At 34.4% G+C, this 23549-nt stretch overlaps 1 protein-coding gene across 6 annotated transcripts; it reads right to left on the bottom strand.

Moving 5' to 3' along the window:
• Positions 1 to 884: 884 nt before the first annotated feature.
• Positions 885 to 22665, bottom strand: LOC140764807 (oligoribonuclease-like). 6 transcript variants are annotated; one of them, XM_073103590.1, is made up of 11 exons: positions 22558 to 22650; positions 13880 to 13939; positions 13596 to 13690; positions 13481 to 13522; positions 11733 to 11864; positions 9579 to 9655; positions 7819 to 7900; positions 7662 to 7717; positions 3890 to 3976; positions 2992 to 3082; positions 885 to 1488 (listed from the first exon to the last, which is right to left on the bottom strand). In XM_073103590.1, exons 2-11 carry the CDS (start codon positions 13909 to 13911, stop codon positions 1433 to 1435), a joined length of 750 nt encoding a protein of 249 aa, XP_072959691.1. In that variant the 5' UTR covers positions 13912 to 13939; positions 22558 to 22650; the 3' UTR covers positions 885 to 1432. The 6 variants fall into 6 exon arrangements, 5 of the variants coding, with proteins under 5 accessions (XP_072959691.1, XP_072959686.1, XP_072959687.1 ...); XM_073103585.1 differs by having other exon boundaries at positions 885 to 1469; positions 22558 to 22646; XM_073103586.1 differs by having other exon boundaries at positions 885 to 1469; positions 13596 to 13681; positions 22558 to 22623.
• Positions 22666 to 23549: the final 884 nt, after the last annotated feature.

Raw genomic sequence — 23549 nt, 5'->3', positions numbered from 1 at the left:
TGTACCAGGGGCACTATTTTGCATGATTCTTCTGCTACTTTGATTCCAAATGTTTTGCTTTTATTTCTTTGGATTCTTCACAGGCCTCGTACTTAGTTTTCAGACCTAACGAAAGTGTGTTTGAAAATTAAGACAAAATCGATGCAAAAGTACTTCTCGTACATCTTTTGAATTGTTCAATGTATCTTCGTTTAAAATTTCTGATTACCAAAGGTACTACAAATTTAGAATAATATATATATATATATATATATATATATTTACCTCATCATATTTAACCCTAAATTGACTTCAACTCGCTATAATTTTATTTATTTAATCATACAGAAAAGAAATCGTAGAAGATTAAATAATTTTTTAAATACATGTAAAATAATATCAATCAAATATCAAATAAGAAAAATATATATATTTGATATATTTATCATACCTTTGTTATTTAAAATTTCATTGATATTATATCAGATAATATATTCAATTCTCTACAAATTTATCCGGATTTTTGAGAATTCAACGTATAGTAAGCATGTTGAATAAAATAACGGTTAGGAAAGAACAGAATGAGGACATCTTGTCTTCAATAGAGTTCCATCAGTTCCGTTTCCTTTTGCCTGCAGTACAACACTCTCCCAACCCCCTCAATACGCCATTCCACTTTCATAAGCCCTCTGTGGAATATTCCTTGCAAAAGTCCTCAATCAATGACCAATTACAAACAAAGCAAGGGCATTGATGCATTCCTTAGCTAGGGAATAATAACAAGTAGTCGAGATAAATGGATTAGGTCTGCGTGGATGCTCCAAAATTATAGCACTAGAGCACTACGCCAAAAATGCAACGAAGAAATATTATCTGATTAAATGCGGAATTAGACAATCATAACAAATATAGTAACTATTTTCTCATCATATACCAAGTGGAGAAACACAGCCATGAAGCAGCAACATTACAATTCCTCAGAAGTGCTGCTGAACGAGGTCCTTTTACTTACAAGTACTAGTTTCAGCATTTCAAGTAATAATAAGGCCATTTAAAGCGTGATCGGTCATGGAAGCTCAAATTGATCAAGGTCCTAATAAATAACTTGCTTCCAACTAGAGAACACAAGATGTAAAGTGATATGGAGTTCAAGTGCTGGAAAATATCTCCTCTACGGTAAATTCCTCAACTTACTAGAGCAGAAGAGAGCCAAAAGTCAATCTCCAACAAAAGTGTAATACTGCAATTTTCCAAGTGCAACACCTGCCCAATCACCAGATGACTGGTCAAAGTGTTGACAAATTATCCCTTGACGAGAGGAGATCATTGCCCTGAAGAGTAGATTTAACTTCTGAAACCATTGGTAAATTAGCGTCTGGATTTTGGTGACTTAAAAATGTTGTCCTTGTAGTATTTGAGTTCCTTGATGCTTTCTTTGATATCATCCATAGCCCTATGCTTCTGTTCCTTTAAAGGAGCCCTTTTCTTTTCTGTTAAGAAGGTAAAAAACTAAGAAAACAAATTTCAATCTTATAGAAATTGACAAACAAGTATTTTAAGATCAAGTATTCACAGAGAATAAAATTTAAGCGAAGGATATCTAGAGCATTGCTTGAATGGAGGTAAAAAACAAACTCATCCATAAGTTCAAAGTTCCATGCTAAATCAGATTATGCTATTGTCTCTTCCTTCTTAAAAATGTTACCAAATTTCCAAAACAATTTTACTTGCTTAAATTAATTCCAGATATTGTGATAACAGGGAAAAAAAAGTACATGTGCACTGCACATGCATTCTCTTCTCCCTCTTGTCAGTTACGCAATGAGGAATGTAGTCGCAATTTCCTCAGCCGAAATCGTAGATATTTGTATCAAACTCTTAACCCTAGAAAACATATCTATAAAAACCCTAACATGCACTCCACTCCTCTCCTCCCCACGCCATCACCCCCTTTTCTTCTCCTCTTGTCAGAGCGCTTGTTGTCGGAGCTTTGCTGGAGCAAGCAGAGACCCTCTATTATCATCTCTTATATTTAATTTGTTTATTATTCACATTATGATTACTTATGCCTTACCATTCAATTGTGAGCATGCTTAGTGTTATTTGTTTATTATAAATTGTTAAGATTTGGATTTTTAAAACCATGCTTTCGGATTATGGGTTTTATTGGCTTTGGGTTGGACTCACCCACTAAACTAAAATTATTAGCTTATAAAATTCTCCAAATATTTCAGATACTGGATAGCTAGCGACTGACTGTGGTGCACCGAAATCTTACCTCCAATTAGGACTTGGTCTTTTGCTTTTAGTTGTATTAGTTGTTTATGCTTCCATTTGAAGATTTTAACACCATCTGTTGGCTTAGTTTTTTTAGTCTTATTAGGGAGGCATTGTATGTCAAATTTGGATCTCATTATTACCCCTTTTAGAGCTTTGTTAATTATTGACTTCGAGTTAGTAATTCATATTGGATTCTTTCATATTATGGATTTGAAAAGTTTATTTATTAAGACTTTGTGTATCTTATGTCATGATTTTGAATTCGAGTTGTGATAGATATTCACAAAAAAGAGGACAATAAAAGAAGATATCTATCAACATTATATTAGAAAATAGTCATCAACCAACACAGACAGAACATCAAGCTGAAGTAATATTACAATCCATGTAAGATATTTGTGCATTCATCTCAAATCAACGAGTAGGATCATGTAGTGGAGTATAAAGCAGCAGAAAAATCTCAACTTCTGTATTATTGGAATCAATTACTATGCGCAGGGGAGGGGGTGGACTGCTCACAAACCACAGGCCCCTTTCAAAACATTCTTTATCATGATAAAAAAAGAAATGGAAGCATTTTTGGTGCCAAGACAAGAGTTGCTCAACTCTTATGAGACAAAAACATGAGTCTTGGGATAGTTCAAGTTGATTATATTAATTTTTTCTCAAGTTAAAGAAAGCAAGAAAAATATCTGAAAGACACAAATAGGAATTACAGGAATGCACTATTACCTCTAGGAAACCATCGGACACATAACGCCATGACACTACTCACATCAACAACTACATGAGAGAATATAGCTGCAAAATGTGGCATATACTTCTGTAACAGGAAACAAACCCTACAAAAGTCAGCAAGCAAAAGCAAAGATATGGAAGCAGTGTTGAAAAGAAGTATTATGCTCTAGTTAGTGAGAAAATCAACAGCGAGACAAATGAAATTTGGTAAGACAGAGATGGATGGTGGGGCACAAATAGAACAGGGGCCAATGATTGCTGCCAAACAATTATTGAGTTGGTATGCATATACAAGTAAGCTCACCTAAAGCAGCTTCCTTGATGGCATTAAATCTTAATAGCCCCTAAAAGTTAATTGAACCACAAAAAATGAAAAACAACTAACAAATAAAGCATGATTAAATGCTCACTTGTTTTTAATCATATCATTGCTAAGTGCTAACCCTATCAAGTGTTTTCTCAGTCTCTCTCTATTTAGCATAAAAGGTAATACTCATGTCTCCAAGGATCTATCTGTTCTGTATTCTAATTTCTTGTGGACCTTGTTTCACAGTATAATTTTGGAATAACTACGATAGAAGATAAGAAAAAAATGAACTTGACCTAATGGATGCTCATATAAATGGCCCTTTTCGCTATTTGCTCACGAGAAGGGATCCAGTGCATAATTTCCCTGCCAATGTAGGGTCTGGAAGATAACATGTACACAACCATAACCCCATTCTTGTTGAGGCTATTTTTAAGACTCAAACAGGTGAACACAAATGTGCACCATTTTAAGTATTACCATCACACAAGCATGCTGTATAAGTTTCTGGGTTTGTAACTGTTCACTGCAGTACACAGAGTCGGCTAATTGAAAAAAACAACATGAGAAACTCTATTTTCTGACCTTTAAGAATAAGAAGTCGACATAAACAGAATTCCCAGCCAGTTGAGGTGTATGTGAACCTATATGCTTCTTGACGAAATCTAGAACCTGCAAGGTGTCGTTGTATTTGTCAAGTATTTATGACAATTAGAGTAACATACACTGTCTTACAGAACTTGCCCTTGTATTGGTTACTTAAGGTATATACCTATATTATGCATAACTTTGACAACAGATAAGCAAATACTTAAACAATATACCAGTTAACTTACGAGAAAAGAAATACTAAAGAAAGATTAAACTATGAGAAGCGATTAAACTATGAGAAGCAAATACTAAAATAAGATTCCAGTTAAACTACGAGAAGAAAATACTAAAGAAAGATCCAGTTGAATTGTTAAACTATGAGAAGCAAATACTAAAGGAAAGATCTGGTTAAATTGTTAAGATACAAGCATTCACGTGTGATCTAGCAATCTCCGTGCACCAACTTTTACTTAACTCTGTTCAAATAATCTCTCTTGCATCAATTGATGGAAATACTTCATCAAACATCATTGATTATAAGTATCTAATATCCTCTTTAATGTTAGAAATTTGTTTGACTTAATAGAAATGATTGTAGTGGTAAGGCATTTGGCCATTCAGGTAATTGTTTTGATATACCCCAGCGAAGAAAAGCCTAATTCTGACACATGAGTTCAACAAACCTAGAAACTAATTACAAGATAAGGTGATCACTAGCATAGTTTGAAGTATCATCGGCTATTTGATATGAAACTGGGGTTGAAACCAATTTTCCCTTGGTTTCGAGCCTTTCAGCCCAATATCAATCGGTCTAATATCGGTTGTACTAACTGTATGTGGATCACAACAAAAGCTGGATATAACCTGAATCCAAAATTGGGACATCAACTATTGACGCCCTAGTGTCTTGGACGCCATAGTTTTCCTTTCCATTTTTATTCTCTTTTTTTTCTTTTTGTTGCTTTTTTTTCTTTCTTTACTCCATCATTTTTTACCTTCTCTTATAATAACTCTCTACAATCACCTCCACTATAAAGGTGGTCATTAGCCTTGTTCACAAGTGGCTTCATGTCCTAGTTTGCAAGGTGATAACAACAATGGGCACATATATTTATTGAATCCATCCAAAACTTAATATTGTTCTTGGTATTTTCACTCTTGGTAGTATGTTGTACTTTAGAACTTTTCTGTGTTGTATCATATATTTGAAGTTCAGTAAAAAATAATAGTCTGAAACTAAAATGACCGATATAGAGAGTGAAACAACTGATACTACTAATACGTATTATTTTTTTATATGATCAATACAAGTACCAATATTCTAAACATTGGTCACTAGTTTAAAATTCGAAAGCTTCTTATGTATGAGTCCTAAAATAAACAAATGCAAAAATGGGTTGTATTTTGGCATTTTAGGGTGACGTGAAGCACCAATCTAGGGCAATAATAATAGCTAGTAGTGAATCCTGCGGTTGACACAAAACCAGCTAGTGATAGGCAATGAAAGTTGATAAATTTATCTAGTTAACCAAAAGGTTGAAATTAGAACTAACAAGTTGGACAATTCAGCTCCATCCATTTTCTGTTCTCCATCATCCTTGTTTGCTTCCTTTATACTTCTGTCTAATATTTTCTTGTGTCTTTCAACTACTCATTTAGTAGCATTTGCAATCATATTTCCTTAGAAGTTTCAGCCATCTTTCATCATTTCGGATTCTTACTTGTATACTGATTTTTTTAATCTCTTTCACCTTTTCATTTTTATCATTTTAGTAGCAATTTTTTAATCTCTTTCAGCCATCTGCTGTTATACCGAAGATACCACCTTTTAAGGCCCTATATGGCTATATCAAAATGGTCATATCAGTACTTATTTACAGCTCTAGTAATCAAACAACCTCTTTGTCCTGCAATTTGTTTCAATTTTCATACTTATATATAGAACATGTCTACTTCTAATAAATTCACTAGAAGTGGAAACAAATGAAACTAATAAATATATGTAGGGCTAGACTACAAACTCTATTATTTCTTGAGTAGTGCAGCTCGGGATTCACAAAAGCTCATCTCTAGGTGAATTAAAGTGATGGGACTTTATCTCTTCCCCCATTGGATTAGTATTTTGCAATCCTGATGTGCAACCAATAGACAAGAAACTGTGATGATATATTCATGTGTGTGTAGTTTGATACTCTGATCAACTAACTGCAGCTTGGATGCTTACGAGCATGGTGCAAAGTTTTGTTTTGGTTTCGGTTTCAGCTTTGTTGAAAAACAAAATATTTGGATCAGTTCTACTTTCATAGTCAGTTCCAGACTTCTTTATGGTAATTTTCAATGCATTAGAAAGGAGCTAATAGTATGTATGTAATAAGGTTGATATTGGACTAGGTACAAGTAGGACTCAAGTCAAATCAAGCTCGGAAGCTATAACCTGCTTTTTAAATTTGTTATTATAGTTGTTTGAGTCTGCTCTTTTCGAGGGAATTTCTAGATCGCATAGGACCATTGTTGTAAAAACTTCTGCATTAATGCCTAGGCTCCTGCCTTAGACAAAAATATGACTAAGCTCTGCTTAGATCCTGCCTAGGTGACCGCCTTAGTCTCTTAAACCATATTTTAGTATGTCGATTGACTCTGAAATTCAAAATTATTGTAGATCATGATAAAATAGTGGATTCAAATTGCTTCGTATAGTTCTTAACAAGAATACATTGATATATTTCTAGATTGTATGCATGAATTTTAACTTTTTATCTAATTATTATTTCATATATTTGTTTATAAACTGTCTTAAATTTACGGGCTCCTGTCTAGGCATCCGCCTAGCCCTTAGGCATCATGACCCTTATTCGCCCATCTACCACCTCCAGCCTTTTAAAACCTTGGATATGATTAAAACACGAAATGTTTCAATGAAACATCTCTATTTCAGATGAAACTTCAAACAATGCTTATGAATACTCAAACATAAATTCCCCAAGTGCACATCTGCTCTTCCAGTGATTTAGCTTTTAACATCATACTACCTTTTCTGTCTCAACTTTTTCAGTGATCTCTTTTTGTTTTAAGCATTTTATATTAGAGATAAGAAAACTTATGTAGAATAATCATATGGACATAAGAGTTCAACAACACTCACTAAGCAAAAGAACTGACAAATTTTCCGCCGCATATTTCATGTCTCGAAATAAGAAAGTAAAACACTGCTACTTATATTAAAATTTCACATATTGCCTAAAGAATGATGTAACACTTATTAAATAGCATAAAATCCATATAATCATCAAGTAAACCAAATGCTTTGGATGCATGTATAGAACATGAAAATTCAGATGCTTAGGGTGTATATTATGTATAAGTCAAGTACTTTTTCCAATAAAGTAATAAACAATTTACGAATGCATCATGTTAGGACAAGAATCAGGTCAAAACCTGACTGAATATGTATTATTAGGCCTAGCTCTTGAAACATAGGCAATTAAGTACTGGTTTTATCACCTGGATAAGAGAGCATCGATGCTACGCCTTCGTTCTACTACGCTATGCAAAGTCACTTAGCTCGACATTAAGAGAGTAAAGGGGGAATACCCTACATAGACGAACCATTGTTCGCTTACAAAGGTATAACCTTTCGCTGCCAGGGCAAAGCCGTTCGCACCACTGATAGACAACTTAATTAAGATTTACTTTCAAAGGCTTGCGATACATTCCTACTCTTAACAGAAAAATATAATGGAATTAAGCAGGGAGATCAATAACATACCTGTTTCTCTGCATCATGCTCAGAAAGTGTACTCTGCAGAACCCTCTTTGTCAACCCTAAAGTATATTCAACAAAACTCCACAGTTTACATCTCAGAAGAAATTTGAGAAGAAAAGGTTCATTCTTGTGCAAAATGAGTGTTCTATCAATATTATACCACTAGCTGCATGATGGCTCCTACACCATTCTCCCATGCTATCCAAGCACTCCTTGCTCTGATGGATAACTAAATTTGGACCCTACATGCAAAACTATCTTATGTGTCAAACAACTAATGAAAACTTATGACAGCAGGGCATCAATCAGTTACAGGCAAAAGTTCCAACTAGGTAGTGGTAGAAGCTTCAAATAACAATACTGCATACACCAAACTTAATATTACGACAAATTTCATAAAAATTAGCTTTCAATACCCTTAAGAAAAGGGAAAGGGTTTATATATATATATATATATATATATATATATATATATATATATATATATATATATATATATATCTTCAGTACTTAGAAATGTAATAGAGAGCTCAACTCAACCAAACAATCTGCTTAATAACTTGCTGCAAAAATGTGGTAACAACTAGTCAAGAAAAAAATTATGCACAATTTCATGTTATTAGTAATTTTGGTGAAGAAAACAAGTTTTAAAAGAATTAAATTAGTTGGAAAAGAACTCGCCAGTAGAAAGAAAGTGACTTATTCCTTAATTGATAGGTACTCTTGGATTTTCATAGCAGCTAACTCTAGTCCCAACTGGTTTACCCTTCACAGTAAATAGCAACTAAAACTGTCATTTTTAATAGGGCCCTATTGTGATTTATGCAATAAAGTTCCATTCATTTTCATGGTTTAAGAATTTCAATGAACAGTTGATAAGATGGAGATACCTAAATAAATAGTTAAAACAAGTGGTTGCAAACTTGCAATTGCTTTTCATTTCTTTGTCCACAAAGGCACGCTAGGAGGAGAAACAGCCCCAATGGAATCACATGTTCAGATGTTGAAGTGCTTAGATCATTATTTTTCCATGGGAATACTAGATTGCAGAAGTGGAGTGAAGAAAAATGAGTTTTAGGAAGTGGGATATACGGAGACAGCGGTTATCAGTTCTTGGTGCCTGATTCTTTTTTTCCTTTTTCTTTTTTCTTTTTTCTTTTTTCTTTTTTGAGGAACCAGAAGCATCTCACATTCAAGTGTTTGGTTGAGAAGTGGAGAACCCAGCAAAATTCTTATTATTGTTTGTTTTTGTAGCTGTCGTGCACAATATAAAGATGGAGGAGGAAAGATAAGAAGAGAGCTCACATTGAAGAACCCTAACCCAATGGGTCAGAAAGTGAGATGGTTGAGAGAAAAGTAAATACAGGACTTAAACTCATTGTATACCTGACCAGTAAGTGTGAGATTAGGTAGAAAATGAGATAGTGATCTAGTTTTAAAAGAGAAAGTAAGTCACTTTCTTTAGCCAGAAACGTAAGAAAAGATAGGTTTGTACAAGGTGGCAAATTCCTCTACCTCTCACAACCGCGCATGCCCAATAAGATAGGTAAAGTGCTTCTTAACTACTTTCTTTTACTTCCAGTTATTTACAAAAACATCTTATATTTATGTCCTTCAAAAGCCTAACAATTTCCTTACATTTTTTACTTTTGACACCTATAGTATTGTTATTTCTTATCTGTTGATGTCATATACGAAATGCTGATCTACCAAGTAGGAACTTTGTTTTAGCACTTTATAGCTTATTTATTTTAAAGAAAAAACATCATCAGCATATAAATAATTAATTAATAATAGTGTGAAACAAAGGATTGACGAAAGAAGAAAGGACAAGAACTAGAGCAATTTGAAAGAATATTATCAATTGATGAAAGGCTAAGAAAATAAAATTAACCTAATGTATAAGACAACAATAGTCACCTCAACTGATTTAATAAGTTTACCATCTGTTACAACACAAGCAATCTCCAATATTCGATCATTTGTAATATCCAAACCTACAAGTCAAACCACATCATCAAAGAAAACATCATGCAGAATTAGAATTCAACAATAATTATATTAGTACATTTCCATTCAAAATGACGACTAACATAGAGTGATAGAACTAATGAAGCACAAGCTTGAGCTAGTACATTATATCAGATGATCCAATATATTATTGACTATAAAATTGTGTAAACTGGACGATGCAATCCATGAAGCACTGATAGAAGGGATGAAGTATCTACTTAACTTTACTAGTTACTTCTGTCCTTGGCCACAAAGCATTTTATTTCCTTCACTTCTTTGTTTTCCTCTGTCACTTCTAACACCTTCTCCTTTTAATATTGAAGTTCACACCTCCATTTGTTTCTCATCTTTTGACTTTACTTTACTTGTTCTATCAACCAATTAAATTAGCCTTTTGTGTTTATTCCCTTTTCTGTTCAGCAATTTGTGTTCTTTCTCTTTCTTGTAACTTATTTATAATCACTTATTCACTTTTGCCTTTTATTTTTCTTTTCCTCTTTGGCTTACTGCTTTGTAGCTAGTGGTTCTAGTTTGCTCTATTTAATTATCATCTTCCTCTATTTTTACCATTAAAGAGGACCTAGTAGGTCACTATCGATTCCACCAAGGAAAAAGGCATTTAATAGTTTGACAAAGATGGAAATTGCTTAATCTCCTTAGCCTATTTTCAAATAAATGTTTACTAGTTATCTAACTAGTAGGAATATACCAAAAAATAAGAGACTAGAATTGTTGATATGCTTCAACACACTATACTAGTGCCATAGTGATACTGCATTTCTCTCTGTGCACAAAACAGTCTGTCATTAGCCATACTTTTTTGAATTTCCTGCAAGCATTTTTGAGCTCCCCTATCTCTTATTAGAAACAGCTAACATAGTGGAAGGAATTGACTTATGGACCATATCATAGTTCACGCATTAATAGGGAAGGCTTAACACATTCCAAGACAATAGGAAAAGTGGTATGTAAAAATCTGTATAAGACATAATGGTTCAAGCCCTATGTTTTAACTATTTATATTCAAGCCCATGGATCTTAGTTTCGGCCGATCTCGAAATGTATTGGCTGAAATGGATCAGGATCCGCTGTACCTGATCCTGATCCCGACTTGAAACCAATATGGTAGTGGTTGGCGTTGTTTGGTATTAACCGAATCGAGATGGACCTAAAATAAATCGGACTTAGGGGACATTAGTAATTGATGTTCTCAGCTGCCTTTTTTTAATTGTTTAAGTTGTTACTCTCTCTCTCATATACACTCTCCTCCCACACTTCACACTTCATCAAGCTCATTCAAAGAGTTCCTCCGGTTACTTCGCACTTGATGAACTCAAGTGAGTTTTTTTTTTCTCTTTATCTTTTTCTTTTCTGCTTTTTAACTCCTTCATTCTTATTATTGTATAAAAATAGTGAAGAAAGAGAGATCTCTTTATCTCACTTCTGTAGTAAGAATTTATGAGCACAAAAATTTACCAAATCCAACTCGTAATTTATCATGTTTTTGAGTGAGTGCTATTTTTAGTTTTTAGGTTTTAAATGAGTAATTTCTATTTTATCTTTTTGCCACTTTCTCTAAATTTTTACCTATATTTTTAAATCTAGTTTAGAATTTTACGTAATTAAAAAACATCGTGATACCATATTGGAAGACACTAGCAACTGATACAAGCAGCATGTATCATTTTCTTGCATGGCCGATCTTGATCCCGATATCTAAACCTAGCACTACCTTTCAGAAAAATATTCAGAAAACACTCTTTTTTAGATGGACTAGCTAGTGCGTGCGTACAATGTGCACTGTGCATGTGTGTGTCTATGTGTGTGTGCACATGCATATGTGTGTGAATATTTACTAGATTATAAGAATAATTATCTGCAATACTAACATCCAACCTAGGACAAATCAAGAAATATGAAAAAGAAAAAACTATAGCATTTTGTACATCAAAAAATCATATTTTCCCAAAAGACTGTAGAAAGGAAAAAAAAGTACTTAAAATTCATTGCCAAGTATTAAAGATAAGAAAACAAGAAAGAAAATGTTAATTAAATAGATACCAGTCATTTCCAAGTCAATCCACACAAGAGGCATCTTATAGTCACCCAAAGCTGTAAGATTCCCTTGCTTGACTTTATCGCTTTCCAAAGAATTGTCTATTTCTGATAATTTGCCTTTTTTCTTGCCTTTATCTGAAAAGAGAAGTATCAGCATAGAAACATCAACTTCCTTCCTCCAGCAACAAGTTTCTCTTTTAGTTAGTTTAAAAGCCGATCATCTCAAAGGATTTTAGTAATCGACCAGCCAATAATTAGTATCATCCAACAGGAAGATGCTAGAAATCCAGATTAAGAAAGTGACCCATTTAATTGAGAAAAATAGTGGAGTTTTCTGACATGATTAACCCAAATTAAAAAAATCTAAATAATAGAAGGCACTGCCCATGAGCATTTCAGACATTAATAGATGATGAACAAATTTCCACCACAGACATAAATAGGGAAGGTCATATCATTTCATACTTCAGTATACTTCTAATAATTAATATATTACCAAAGTCTTCCAGCACAGAATAGCAGAGCAAGTATTATTAGTATAGTAGCATGGCAAAACTGCATTCGTCATCATTAATATGTTTGCTCACGGTAATTGTGGCCTATCTGGAGAATCGATGACTGCATCTTTGATGTCATAAGCATCAACAAATTTTGTTACCAGAAATTTGTACTATTAAGTTTCCTGATCCATATATAATAATTCATGTAGCATTCTGACCTCTCTACTTGAACAAGCAGATATTCACAAAAAGGTTAACATCATTACATCAACATCCCAAAAGCTTAATTCCACATGGAAAACGAACATGTTTACCAAGAAAAAGGGGTATGTTAATGCAAATTAATGTTCAATGAAATTACATGGAGGACTGAGAAGGTGAAATGATAGTGTTGTTCAGAACAACTTAGATAATTGATTGCCATTAATTAGCAGTCTCCAATTTAATTTTCTTGATACCCAGTAATTCATAGATCTGCTTGTCTCACAATATATCAAGCCTGGCAAAAGGCCTGCTGCAGGTATTCACGATTCGACCGTTTGCATAGTACAAGTTGAATTTAGCATCTAATAACCATACAAGGATGGTTCAGCATTTAGCCATGCAAAGTATGGTTTTTGATGGTTTCCTAACATCTGTATAAATTTTGAAACTGCTTCAAAGGGTTCCCATGACATGGAAGAGTGATACATCATAGATACAGCAGACTTTTAAACTTCTGGTACAAACTAGACATTATCCAAATCAACCAGCAAGCTGAGGTCTTTGGTTTAAATGCATAAATTGATTTTAAAGAATAATTATAGAGAAGTTAAGGATAAGACAATCACAACACCTCTAAAAGCATTCACAAGTAATCAGATAAAGACAAGACATTTCTGTTGGAATACAGATATAAAGTGCATCAGTGAAGATAGTCTGCTGTTCATATTTGACAATGAAGACTAGAACACTCATGCATCTTCCAACATATTGCAAAGGAACAATAGGTCTATGATTCATTCCCTTGCAACATAATCTTATATTGTAGAACTCAGAACCAATGTAAAGCTTCTCCCAGTAAAATTCCACAATTGTGCAAAAGCTAGTATATATTATCAGTGCAGCTATCTGAACTATTTCCAACAAATAGCAATCAATAAGTGACATCAATAACATGAGTAGATGCTTAATTGAAGTAATCTATGCAAGAACTTGTAGCATTACTAAACTAATACTTGACCATAAGAGTTAAAACTTAAAAGTACTGACCTGATCTTATAGTAGCATTCTCATCTTTTGAAGCTACTGCAGCTGTTAGTTGTTCTTTATCATCTTCAGCATCCAAATTAAGAACAGAAAATAAATTTGTAATTCTATTCATTACTTTGAACCTTCTTCAAGCCACAAGGGATATTTTGTCTATTATTGAGCCACGAAGCATATGGTTCACAAACATGACTGATAGCAGAACTGCAGTACCTAAATTCCAACATAAGGATTTAGCGAACAATCGAAACATCACAAGTTTTCAAAAATTTCATGATTTCATCAGGCTTGTTTTTATTGGGACAAGAAAATTTCAAGCTCTTTTCAGATTTAAAAGATGATTCCTGTGATAATTCTAGAAAGTGAAGCACCATGATTTGATACGATAATATAGATTCATACCATAGTAATTGAACAAAAATGCAGCCTTCCATTTGTTATGCCAATTTGGTTATATCCATACTGTAGGAGGAAATTAAAAGTGGAGATTAATGAAAAATCAAATGGCTAGGCACTTGCAACGGTCAGGCGAAGGTAAATCTATCTCTTGAACAAATTTGCCGTCCACTTGTTGCGACTGGAAATTACGAAGGCAATTTGTTCTCGGGATACAAGACCGTCACGTATCAAGGTGCAACTCGCAAAATTGAACCTTGATCTGAACTAGAGTTAATTGTAACAAAACAAGCACTTAGATCTGAAAAAAATTACACCAAAACAACAACACCATCTTCTATTTATAGAAAATGAAAGGACACTAACTAAAAGATGCGAGTAGTTATATAACTAAAAAATAGTTATGGTAGTTATATAACTAAAAAGTAATTAGATAACTAAAAAGTAGTTATGGAAGTTAAATAACTAACAAATAGTTATAATTATGAAAAGGTGTCTAATCAAAATATTTATTCACAAAATTATTTATTTTAAAATAACACTATAGAAATATTAATATTTCTAACAATCCCCCACTTATTTTAAAATAAATAACAATAACTTTGATTTCAAATATGCTTGCTGTTACACAAAGATATTGATACATAAGTGAAAATACCGTATGGTTTGAATTTTCACGTAGTGTAAAATTCTCAAAGTTATATCAGAATGTTAATAGACATAAAGTCCTTGAATTAACAAACTTTACGACACAACCGGAGAATTCACACATATCTTTATCAGAATCTCAATGTTCTTCCCAGCCGCGCATTAATGGCCATACGCTGTTCCCGACTTCATGAGTGTGCTAGGAGTTGACCAAACTCCGACATAAGCGGCCTGACTTCGCACTCACATAGGTAGAGTTCTTCTAGGTGCTCCTGTAGATTAAATACACCTATTATACGAACCCATTAAGAGTTTAACTCAACCTCACATGTTCATTACAGGAACATAGCACTTACTAAATAATTTCTGAGTAGGTCCAAATAGTGTGCTATATCATCACCCTCCAGATTTGTTTTTCCCTTTGAACCTAGAGCATGAAAATCCATGGTTTAGGTAGGGTTGCCATCTTTTGGTGATATTATTCAACTGGTCTAAGACCCATCTCACAAGATGTTTTTCTAATTAGATCCTTGTTAAGGCCTTTAGTCAAAGGATCCGCTAAATTTGTGCACGATCGAATGTAATCCACGGTGATTACTTCATCTTCTAATAGCTGTCTCACAGAATTATGTCTAAGACGTATATGTCTCGACTTTCCATTATATGATTTGCTATATACCCGTGACAAAGTGACTTGACTATCACAATGAATTGAAATAGGAGGCATAGGATTTGGCCATATTGGCAAATCAATTAAAAAATCTTTTAACCACTCAGCCTCTTTGCCTGCTGCTCCCAAAGCCACTAACTCAGACTCCATAGTAGAATGAGTTATACAAGTCTGCTTTTTGGATCCCCAAGAAATAGCAGCACCACCAAGAGTGAAAATCTACCCACTCGTAGATTTAGAACCATCATTTACACAGTTTCAGTTTGCATCACTATACCCTTCAATAACAGATGGATTTCCTCCATAGTATAGTGCAAACGATTTAGTTTCTTCCAAATATCCTAATACAATGGATATTGCTTTCCAATGTTCAAAATTAGGATAACTAGTGTATCGACTCAATTTGCCTACGGCAAAAGCAATATCTGGACGTGTGCAATGCATTGCATACATCAAACTTCCAATAACCCTTGAGTATTCAAGTTGTGATACACATCGATTTTTATCAATATCAAGCTTCAAATTTGGATTATAAGGAACTCTTGAAACTTTATTAAACAAATGAGAAAATTTCTTTAGAATTTTCTCAACATAATGACTTTGTGACAATGCAAGAGAGTTTCCGATTCTGTGTATTTTCATACCAAGAATAGTATTTGCAATACCCAAATCTTTCATATCAAAGTGAGATGATAAGAAATTTTTAGTCATATTAATACATAAGTCACTCTTGCTAAAAATAAGCATATCATCCACGTATAAGCATATGATCACAATGTCATTATCAATCATCTTATAATAGATGCATTTGTCCGCCTCATTTGATCGGAATCCATTAGAAAGCAAAACATTGTCAAATCTCTCATGCCATTGCTTAGGAGCTTGTTTTAGACCATATAATGATCTAACCAATTTGCATACTTTATTTTCTTGGCCTTGTAAAATGAAACCTTCTGGTTGATCCATATAAACTTCTTCATCCAAATAACCATTCAAAAATGCTGTTTTCACATCCATTTGATGGATTTTGAAGTTATATATTGACGCTAATGAAATCAATATTCTAATCGAAGATATCCTAGCCACGGGGGCATAGGTATCAAAATAATCAATGCCTTTAAATTGTCTAAACCCTTTGGCTACCAATCTAGCCTTATACTTATCAATAGATCCATCAGATTTAAGCTTTCGCTTAAATATCCATTTACATCCAATAGGTTTAGATCCTGAAGGTAAGTCTACCAAAGTCCAAGTATTATTAGACAAAATAGACTCCATTTCATCATTGATAGCTTCCTTCCAAAAAATGGCATCTCTTGATTTCATTGCTTCATCAAAGCTAGATGGATCACTCTCCATATTAAGACAAAAACAAAATTCATTCAAAATAGAATTTGAAGTCCCTTCCACAAGGTAAGTCACAAAATCTGGACCAAAATTCGATTCTTTTCTAATTCTTTTGGATTTTCTAATTTCCACATCTTCAAAAGAATTTTCAGAAGAATCATGATCTAGAGATTTTCTTTGATTATTAAAATCAAATTCTAGAGATTTAGATTCTTTAAAGGTTTTATCCTCAAAGAATTCGGCATCCCTAGATTCAATCACAACGTTTGTATTTATCTCTAGAAAACGATATGCTTTGCTATTAGATGCATAACCAATAAAAGCACATTTAGAAGTTCTTGGCCCCAACTTCGATCTTTTCAGATCGGATAATCTAACATAAGCTAGACACCCCCACAATTTTAAATATCCTAAGTTAGGTTTTCGATTAAACCATAACTCATAAGGAGATACATTCCTTTTAGAAGGTATTCTATTAAGAATGTGTGCAGCCGTTAGGATTGCTTCACCCCAAAGATTGTCCGGAAGACAAGAATGGTCAAGCATTGCATTAACCATATCCAATAGAGTTCTATTTTTCCTTTCAGCCACACCATTTTGTTGTGGTGTATATGGAGCAGTTCTTTGATGTACTATACCATTATTTTCACAAAATGCATCAAAATCATTGTTAAAGTATTCACCTCCCCTATCACTTCTAAGCATTTTTATTTTACCACCAAGGAGATTCTCAACTTCAGATTTGTATAATTTAAACTTACTAAATGCTTCATCTTTTGTCCTTAATAAATAAACATATGTAAACTTAGAAAGGTCATCAATGAAGGTAATAAAATATCTTTTACCACCTCTCGTGAGTTTATGATTCAAGTCACAAACATCAGAGTGTATCAATTCAAGTAGAGTTGTAAAAACTCTATTTACACTATGAAATGGTTTTCTAGTTAACTTGGTTTTAACACAAGTTTCACATTTACTTCTATCATTTTGTAAATTTGAAGGAAGTAAATCCAATTTAACCATTCTTTTAACTGAATCAAAATTCACATGACCTAATCTAGCGTGCCACAAAGACAAAGAGTCAACAAAATAAACAGAAGCATCATTCTTTATTAAATTTAGTTTAAACATACAATCTTCGGCATATCCTTTGCCGACAAATAAGCTTTTCTTAGTTAATACAAATTTGTCCGATTCAAACACAAGCTTATAACCATGCTTTGAAAGCAAACCACCTGAAACTAGATTCTTTCGAATCTCGGGAGCATGGTATACATCAAGAAGAGTAAGAGTTTTTCCCGATGTGAACTTCAGTTCCACTGAACCCTTTCCAATTACTTTAGTAGAGGAAGAGTTACCCGTATAAAGCGAAACATCGTCATTTACAAGTTCATATTTCTTGAAAAGATTTCTCTCTCCACAAATATGACGAGTCGCGCCTGTATCCACCTACCAATCAGTTTTAGATACTACCAAATTTGCCTCGGATATAACAGCAATAAGATTTTCTTCAACTTTGTTGGATTGCTGTTGCTTTTTCTTAAGAATGCGACACTCATTTTTGTAGTGTCCCTTCTTCTTACAGTAATGACATATTATATTCTTTTTGTTGCCATTCTTCTTCTCACTAGAAGGATTATCTAATCGGGATTTCTTCCCTTTCTTGTTGTCTATTTCAAAAACATGGGCAACTTTTGTCATTTCTGCGGTTTCCTCGGCATTATCTCGAAGTCTTGACTCTTCCTCAATTCTGAGTTGTCGTTGAAGAGCCTCAAGAGTGAAATTATCACCCTTTCTCTTAAGAGACTTGCGGTAGTCTTTCCAACTTGGAGGTAATTTAGCGATGATAGTACCAACTTGAAGTTTCTCCTCTACAGAAATGCCTTCAGAAAGCATTTGTTGTACAATAAGCTGTAAATCATGGACTTGAGAAAGAATAGGCTTATTGTCAACCATTTTAAAATCAAAGTAATTAGAGATAAGATAGCTTTTGTTACCAAAATCTTCTGTTTTGTACTTATTCTCCAAGGCTATCCAAATCTCCTTCGCGGTCTTCATATGAGAGTACATATCAAATAAATGGTTAGTGAGGGACCCAAGAATAGTACCACGGCACAAAACATTGTCCTCATCCCATTTTTGCTTTGCGGTCTTTTCTTCTACAGTAGACTTCTCGGTCAAGACTGGACACTCCTTTTCTATTACATAACGAGTCTTCATTACCGTAAGGACAAACTCAATTTTCTCCTTCCATCGCTTATAGTTATTTCCATCAAAGCGATCAAGTTTGTCATGCGACAACATAGATGAAAGTGCAGCATTTGAAGCAGCCATTTGAAATCACTTAGACGAAAAAATTTGTTCAAGAATTGTAGGAGGAAATTAAAAGAGGAGATTAATGAAAAATCAAATGGCTAGGCACTTGCAACGGTCAGGCGAAAGTAAATCTATCTCTTGAACAAATTTGCCGTCCACTTGTTGCGACTGGAAATTACGAAGGCAATTTGTTCTTAGGATACAAGACCGTCACGTATCAAGGTGCAACTCGCAAAATTGAACCTTGATCTGAACTAGAGTTAATTGTAACAAAACAAGCACTTAGATCTGAAAAAAATTACGCCAAAACAACAACACCATCTTCTATTTATAGAAAATGAAAGGACACTAACTAAAAGATGCGAGTAGTTATATAACTAAAAATTAGTTATGGTAGTTATATAACTAAAAAGTAATTAGATAACTAAAAAGTAGTTATGGAAGTTAAATAACTAACAAATAGTTATAATTATGAAAAGGTGTCTAATCAAAATATTTATTCACAAAATTATTTATTTTAAAATAACACTATAGAAATATTAATATTTCTAACACATACATCAATAGATGATATTAATTATTAAAATCATATGTCAAATGAAGCAAAAATATAAAGTATAAATACATATGCTCATGGAGAGAGCCTCTAGAGGGGACGGTTGCATGCATCCTCCCCCGAAAACCACCATGGATGGGAGCCTCATGCACAAGGACCCTCTGAGGTGACTTCAAATAATGTAGGCCTAGCAGCATAACTTAAGAACCACACGGATAATGAGATTCTTAAGCAGGAGCTACTTGTGCAAGGAGTCTAATTACTGCAATATGCTTATCTAATCTTTCAATAGACATGAAAAGGAATGTACTTTTGCATAATATTACTATAGAATGGCCCATATATTGGGACAGTATTGCATAAGTGCCATGTTTGTGTCATCTGTCAAAAAACCTGTTTTGTTAGGACCTTCATGTCAACCATCAATATATACTAGACTTCTAGGTGCTATCGATCTGATCATTCATCAAACAAATAGTACATGATAATGAGTCATATACAGAAAAATCATAATGAGATTAATAGTCAATTCAGAAAATTACAGTCCTAATCATACAAGAAAACCATAATTAGATTAATAGTCACTTCAGAAAAATATACCCCACATAATATGAAATATCCGCCTCCAAGTACACGTGCCTCTCATATAGGTAAAACCCACATGATTTTCATGTAATCTATTAGTCAATGTTTCTACACAATATAAAAGATAAAAGTTCAATATTTTGTAAATAACACAAGCAAAAAGAAATCTAAAGTATCACAAGCCACAACAAACCCCAAAATATATATTTATACACAATAGATACAAATGCCCATGTAGAGGCTACAATCCATTAAGCTTATTTTACAAAAATAAAATATATTCATAAATTACAGATAATAATCTTCGTCAGCTCCTCCACAAACTCAAAATTATCCACTAATCTAAAATATGGTGAGCATAAAACTCAGCAAGTATACAACTCTACAGTTTAAAAGTAATATACAAAATAATACAACATGATATATGTATCCAAACATAATCATAATAATACATCAATGCAATATGTTAATCATATCCATATTACATGCATTACTAATAGTAAACATAATATGCATAATCCGAAAACATCAACTTCTAAATCTCAAGCTCATGCGGAGCCACAATTACAATCGGCAACAAAGCTCATATCAAGCAAAACTCATTGAGGAAAGACATTTAGCGGTACAACTGTCAGCCCCTCGCCTGGCCATAAGAAAAGTCAAGTTTGATTGATTTTTGATAAAGAAGCAGGACCACCAAACCTGTCGACATGATCGATAGTCAGTCGCCTCAGACTAAGGATCTCAATTTCGCATATCGATATTACCCACACAAACCCTTAACTCGAAATCATCGCACTGCATGTGCGGAAAACATGAGTCACCGCTCAAGGACGCTCTCTCCCCACGTCACGGGTAATGATTGATCTACGACTCCTACCTCCCAACCACAATTTGAAGATCATCTAATGATTAGCCTCCATACACGATAGTATTACGCTTGCTAAAACCGGCGCAAGTAGTGCCTGATAGTTCCCTCTTTACCTCACGACCTCAAGCATTGACGGATATAAATATAGCTACTATATACACTCTGGTCCTTGACCCTAAGCTGAGTGGAAAAACAAGCATTGCTAATACAGAACTTAACTATATGGTGTTACGTGCAAATAGTACAGTAATCAACATCATCAATCATACGACATATACATCAAAGTTATCACACCACAAGAATACACCAATAATCCATGCATATTTATAAAATTATAAAATAATATAATTATGCTGGACCAATAAAAATATATTTTTACATGCATGATATAAATACGACAAAATTATAAAGTAAAATATCACTTCAATATTACACTACTCCTAAACTATAAAGAGTTAACTTGCTGATACTGCTTCCCAGCTAACTACCTCCAACTGCACCACGAGATCATCCTCGCACAGTACTAAATCTATCTTGATAATAAAAATAAATATAAACACCAACTTATCCAAAATTAATTAATTAAATAATCCTATGGACAACTGCTATAGGTTTGGATAGGTCTATCTAATAATTGTTACGTTTATTATTCAGGTAAAATTGGTATAGTAATATAAATTGGTACAGTAATAAAGATAGTCTGACGCGTTATTAAGAGTAAATAATATAATTATGTCATGTTCACTATTCTACTAATTGCTGCCAATTTAAAGTAAATAGAATGGACAACATTGAATTAACTTACTTTATCGAATATTAAAGCATGTTTAAAATGATTATCAATTAAAACAAATTCCCTGTTAGGAGCAATTAGTAGAGATACTCTCGTACTATCATCTCATTTATTAATATTGATTTATAATAACTATTATGAACAACAATGCTACCATTTAAAGATGATTAATGTTTAGGGCCCAAGTTGGCAAGGATAATTAAATAAAGTGACTAAAATAAATTAAAATAAATTAAAGAATAACTAATCCGCTTGGGCCAGCCCAAGATCCATCGCAATAAGCTGGTTGCAACTAACCCAAAGGCCCCAACACCGCCCCCACCAACTGGGGCCTAAAGCCCCAACCAAACAAAGTTACCACCTAGGTTGGGCTGCACCCACCCCAAGCAAGTCACTTAGGCTGGGCCGCAGCCTAACACAAGCCATAGCTGGGCTGGGCTGCCCGTAACCCAACCCACGACCAACCTTGGGTGGGCCACACCAAGCCCAACCACACCAGGGTTAGGCTGGCCACCTCCTTTCCTTCCTCTCCTTAAACACAATACAACCGAGGGAGGAGGAGAAGGTGGCTGCTGGCGATCACCGTCGGCAGCCAAGGCCAGCCAAGCTGGGACCCTTCCGGAACTGGCCAAGAAGGTGCGAGGTGGGTCCCGCCGGAGGTGAAGGCATGGGCAGTTCACCTTGACAGAGAAAGGGCTCGAAAGCCGGCGGGGGAGGCTACTACGTGTAGCCTCTACTGATGGAAGAAACAGACAAAGGAAGGTACCGGGGTCGTCAGGGGGAGACGAGGTCGCTGGCCGGCCGATTTCCGACGGGACCGAGAAGCAATAAAAAAAAGGGGACAAACAAATGGCGCAACTAAACTAAAACTAAATAGAAAGGGAGGTAAAAAACTCACCGGTGATTCGACCCACCGGGTCGGCGGGCTTCGGCGGCAGCAAAGGCGCGGCTACGAAGAACGAGAGAAGAGGGCTATAGGGTGAGGGAGGAAAAAAAGAGAAAAAATAATAATAAAGAAAAAGGGGCGAATGAATATAAGCTCGTGCACGTGCATGGCACGTGAGATCGGGATTTTTTTTTTCTTTTTGAAAATAATCCATATATCAGTGTGCATTATATAACAATTCTGTATAAAAAAATCTAATTTATTGATGTATCTTCGTCGTCATCTGATATTTAACCTAGATGAAATCATCCATTCCGATGCAAAGGTCATGAGGAGGTCCTCTAAAGTCCAATTCAAAACGGTTTATAAGTATTAGATACAACTTCCTCTCTCTCTCTTAAAGCTCACTGAGCATCTTATTACTATTGCATTGAAGTCTTTCGAGGGACAGCCTCAGGGACGGATAATCTACAAGTAGAGATTTATGTTTATTATTGGAAGGTTTTGGGTAGGAGTCTTTGTCAAGCTGTCATCTTTTTTTTATACAAGGATCCATACTGAATAGGTGGGGAGACACTTACATTACCTTAATCCAAAAAAAAAAAATCCGACAATGGTAAAGGAGTATAGGCCGATAGCCTTGTATAATGTTGTGCATAAGATTATCTCTAAGGTGTTGGTGAACCATTTGAAGCCACTCATGCCAAATTTTGTGGGATCAGAATAAGTTGCTTTCCTTGCCGATCAAAGTATTCAAGAGAACATTTTGGCGGCACAAGAGATAGCTCACTTGATGGTGAATGATAGATCTAGCTCTCCACTCATGATGGCTAAAATGGATATGAAAAAAGCATATGATAGGATCGCGTGGGGTGTGGACCTAGAGATGATAATAAGGATGAGGTTTCTGAGTGATGGCATGCATTAAGTCGCCCCATTTTGTTTTCCTCACCAATGGCTCACCAACAAAATGGATAAAATCGCATCGTGGACTACGCCAAGGT

This window comes from Typha angustifolia, chromosome 8 (assembly GCF_048772165.1).
Source record: "Typha angustifolia cultivar Huaian chromosome 8, ASM4877216v1, whole genome shotgun sequence".
Classification (NCBI taxonomy): Eukaryota; Viridiplantae; Streptophyta; class Magnoliopsida; order Poales; family Typhaceae; genus Typha; species Typha angustifolia.
Note: the sequence above shows the minus strand (reverse complement) of the source record. Positions and strands in the feature narration are given on the sequence as shown.

What these genes read in the sequence shown, in the direction of transcription:
- LOC140764807 (XM_073103585.1), bottom strand. Translation starts at nt 13,911, where the DNA reads ATGGAAGGCTGCATTTTTGTTCAATTACTATG. An exon ending in TGGCTTGAAGAAGGTTCAAA is followed by an intron (nt 13,523 to 13,595) that starts GTAATGAATAGA and finishes AACAACTAACAG; the next exon opens with CTGCAGTAGCTTCAAAAGAT. An exon ending in TGTCCGATGGTTTCCTAGAG is followed by an intron (nt 1,470 to 2,991) that starts GTAATAGTGCAT and finishes CCTTCTTAACAG; the next exon opens with AAAAGAAAAGGGCTCCTTTA.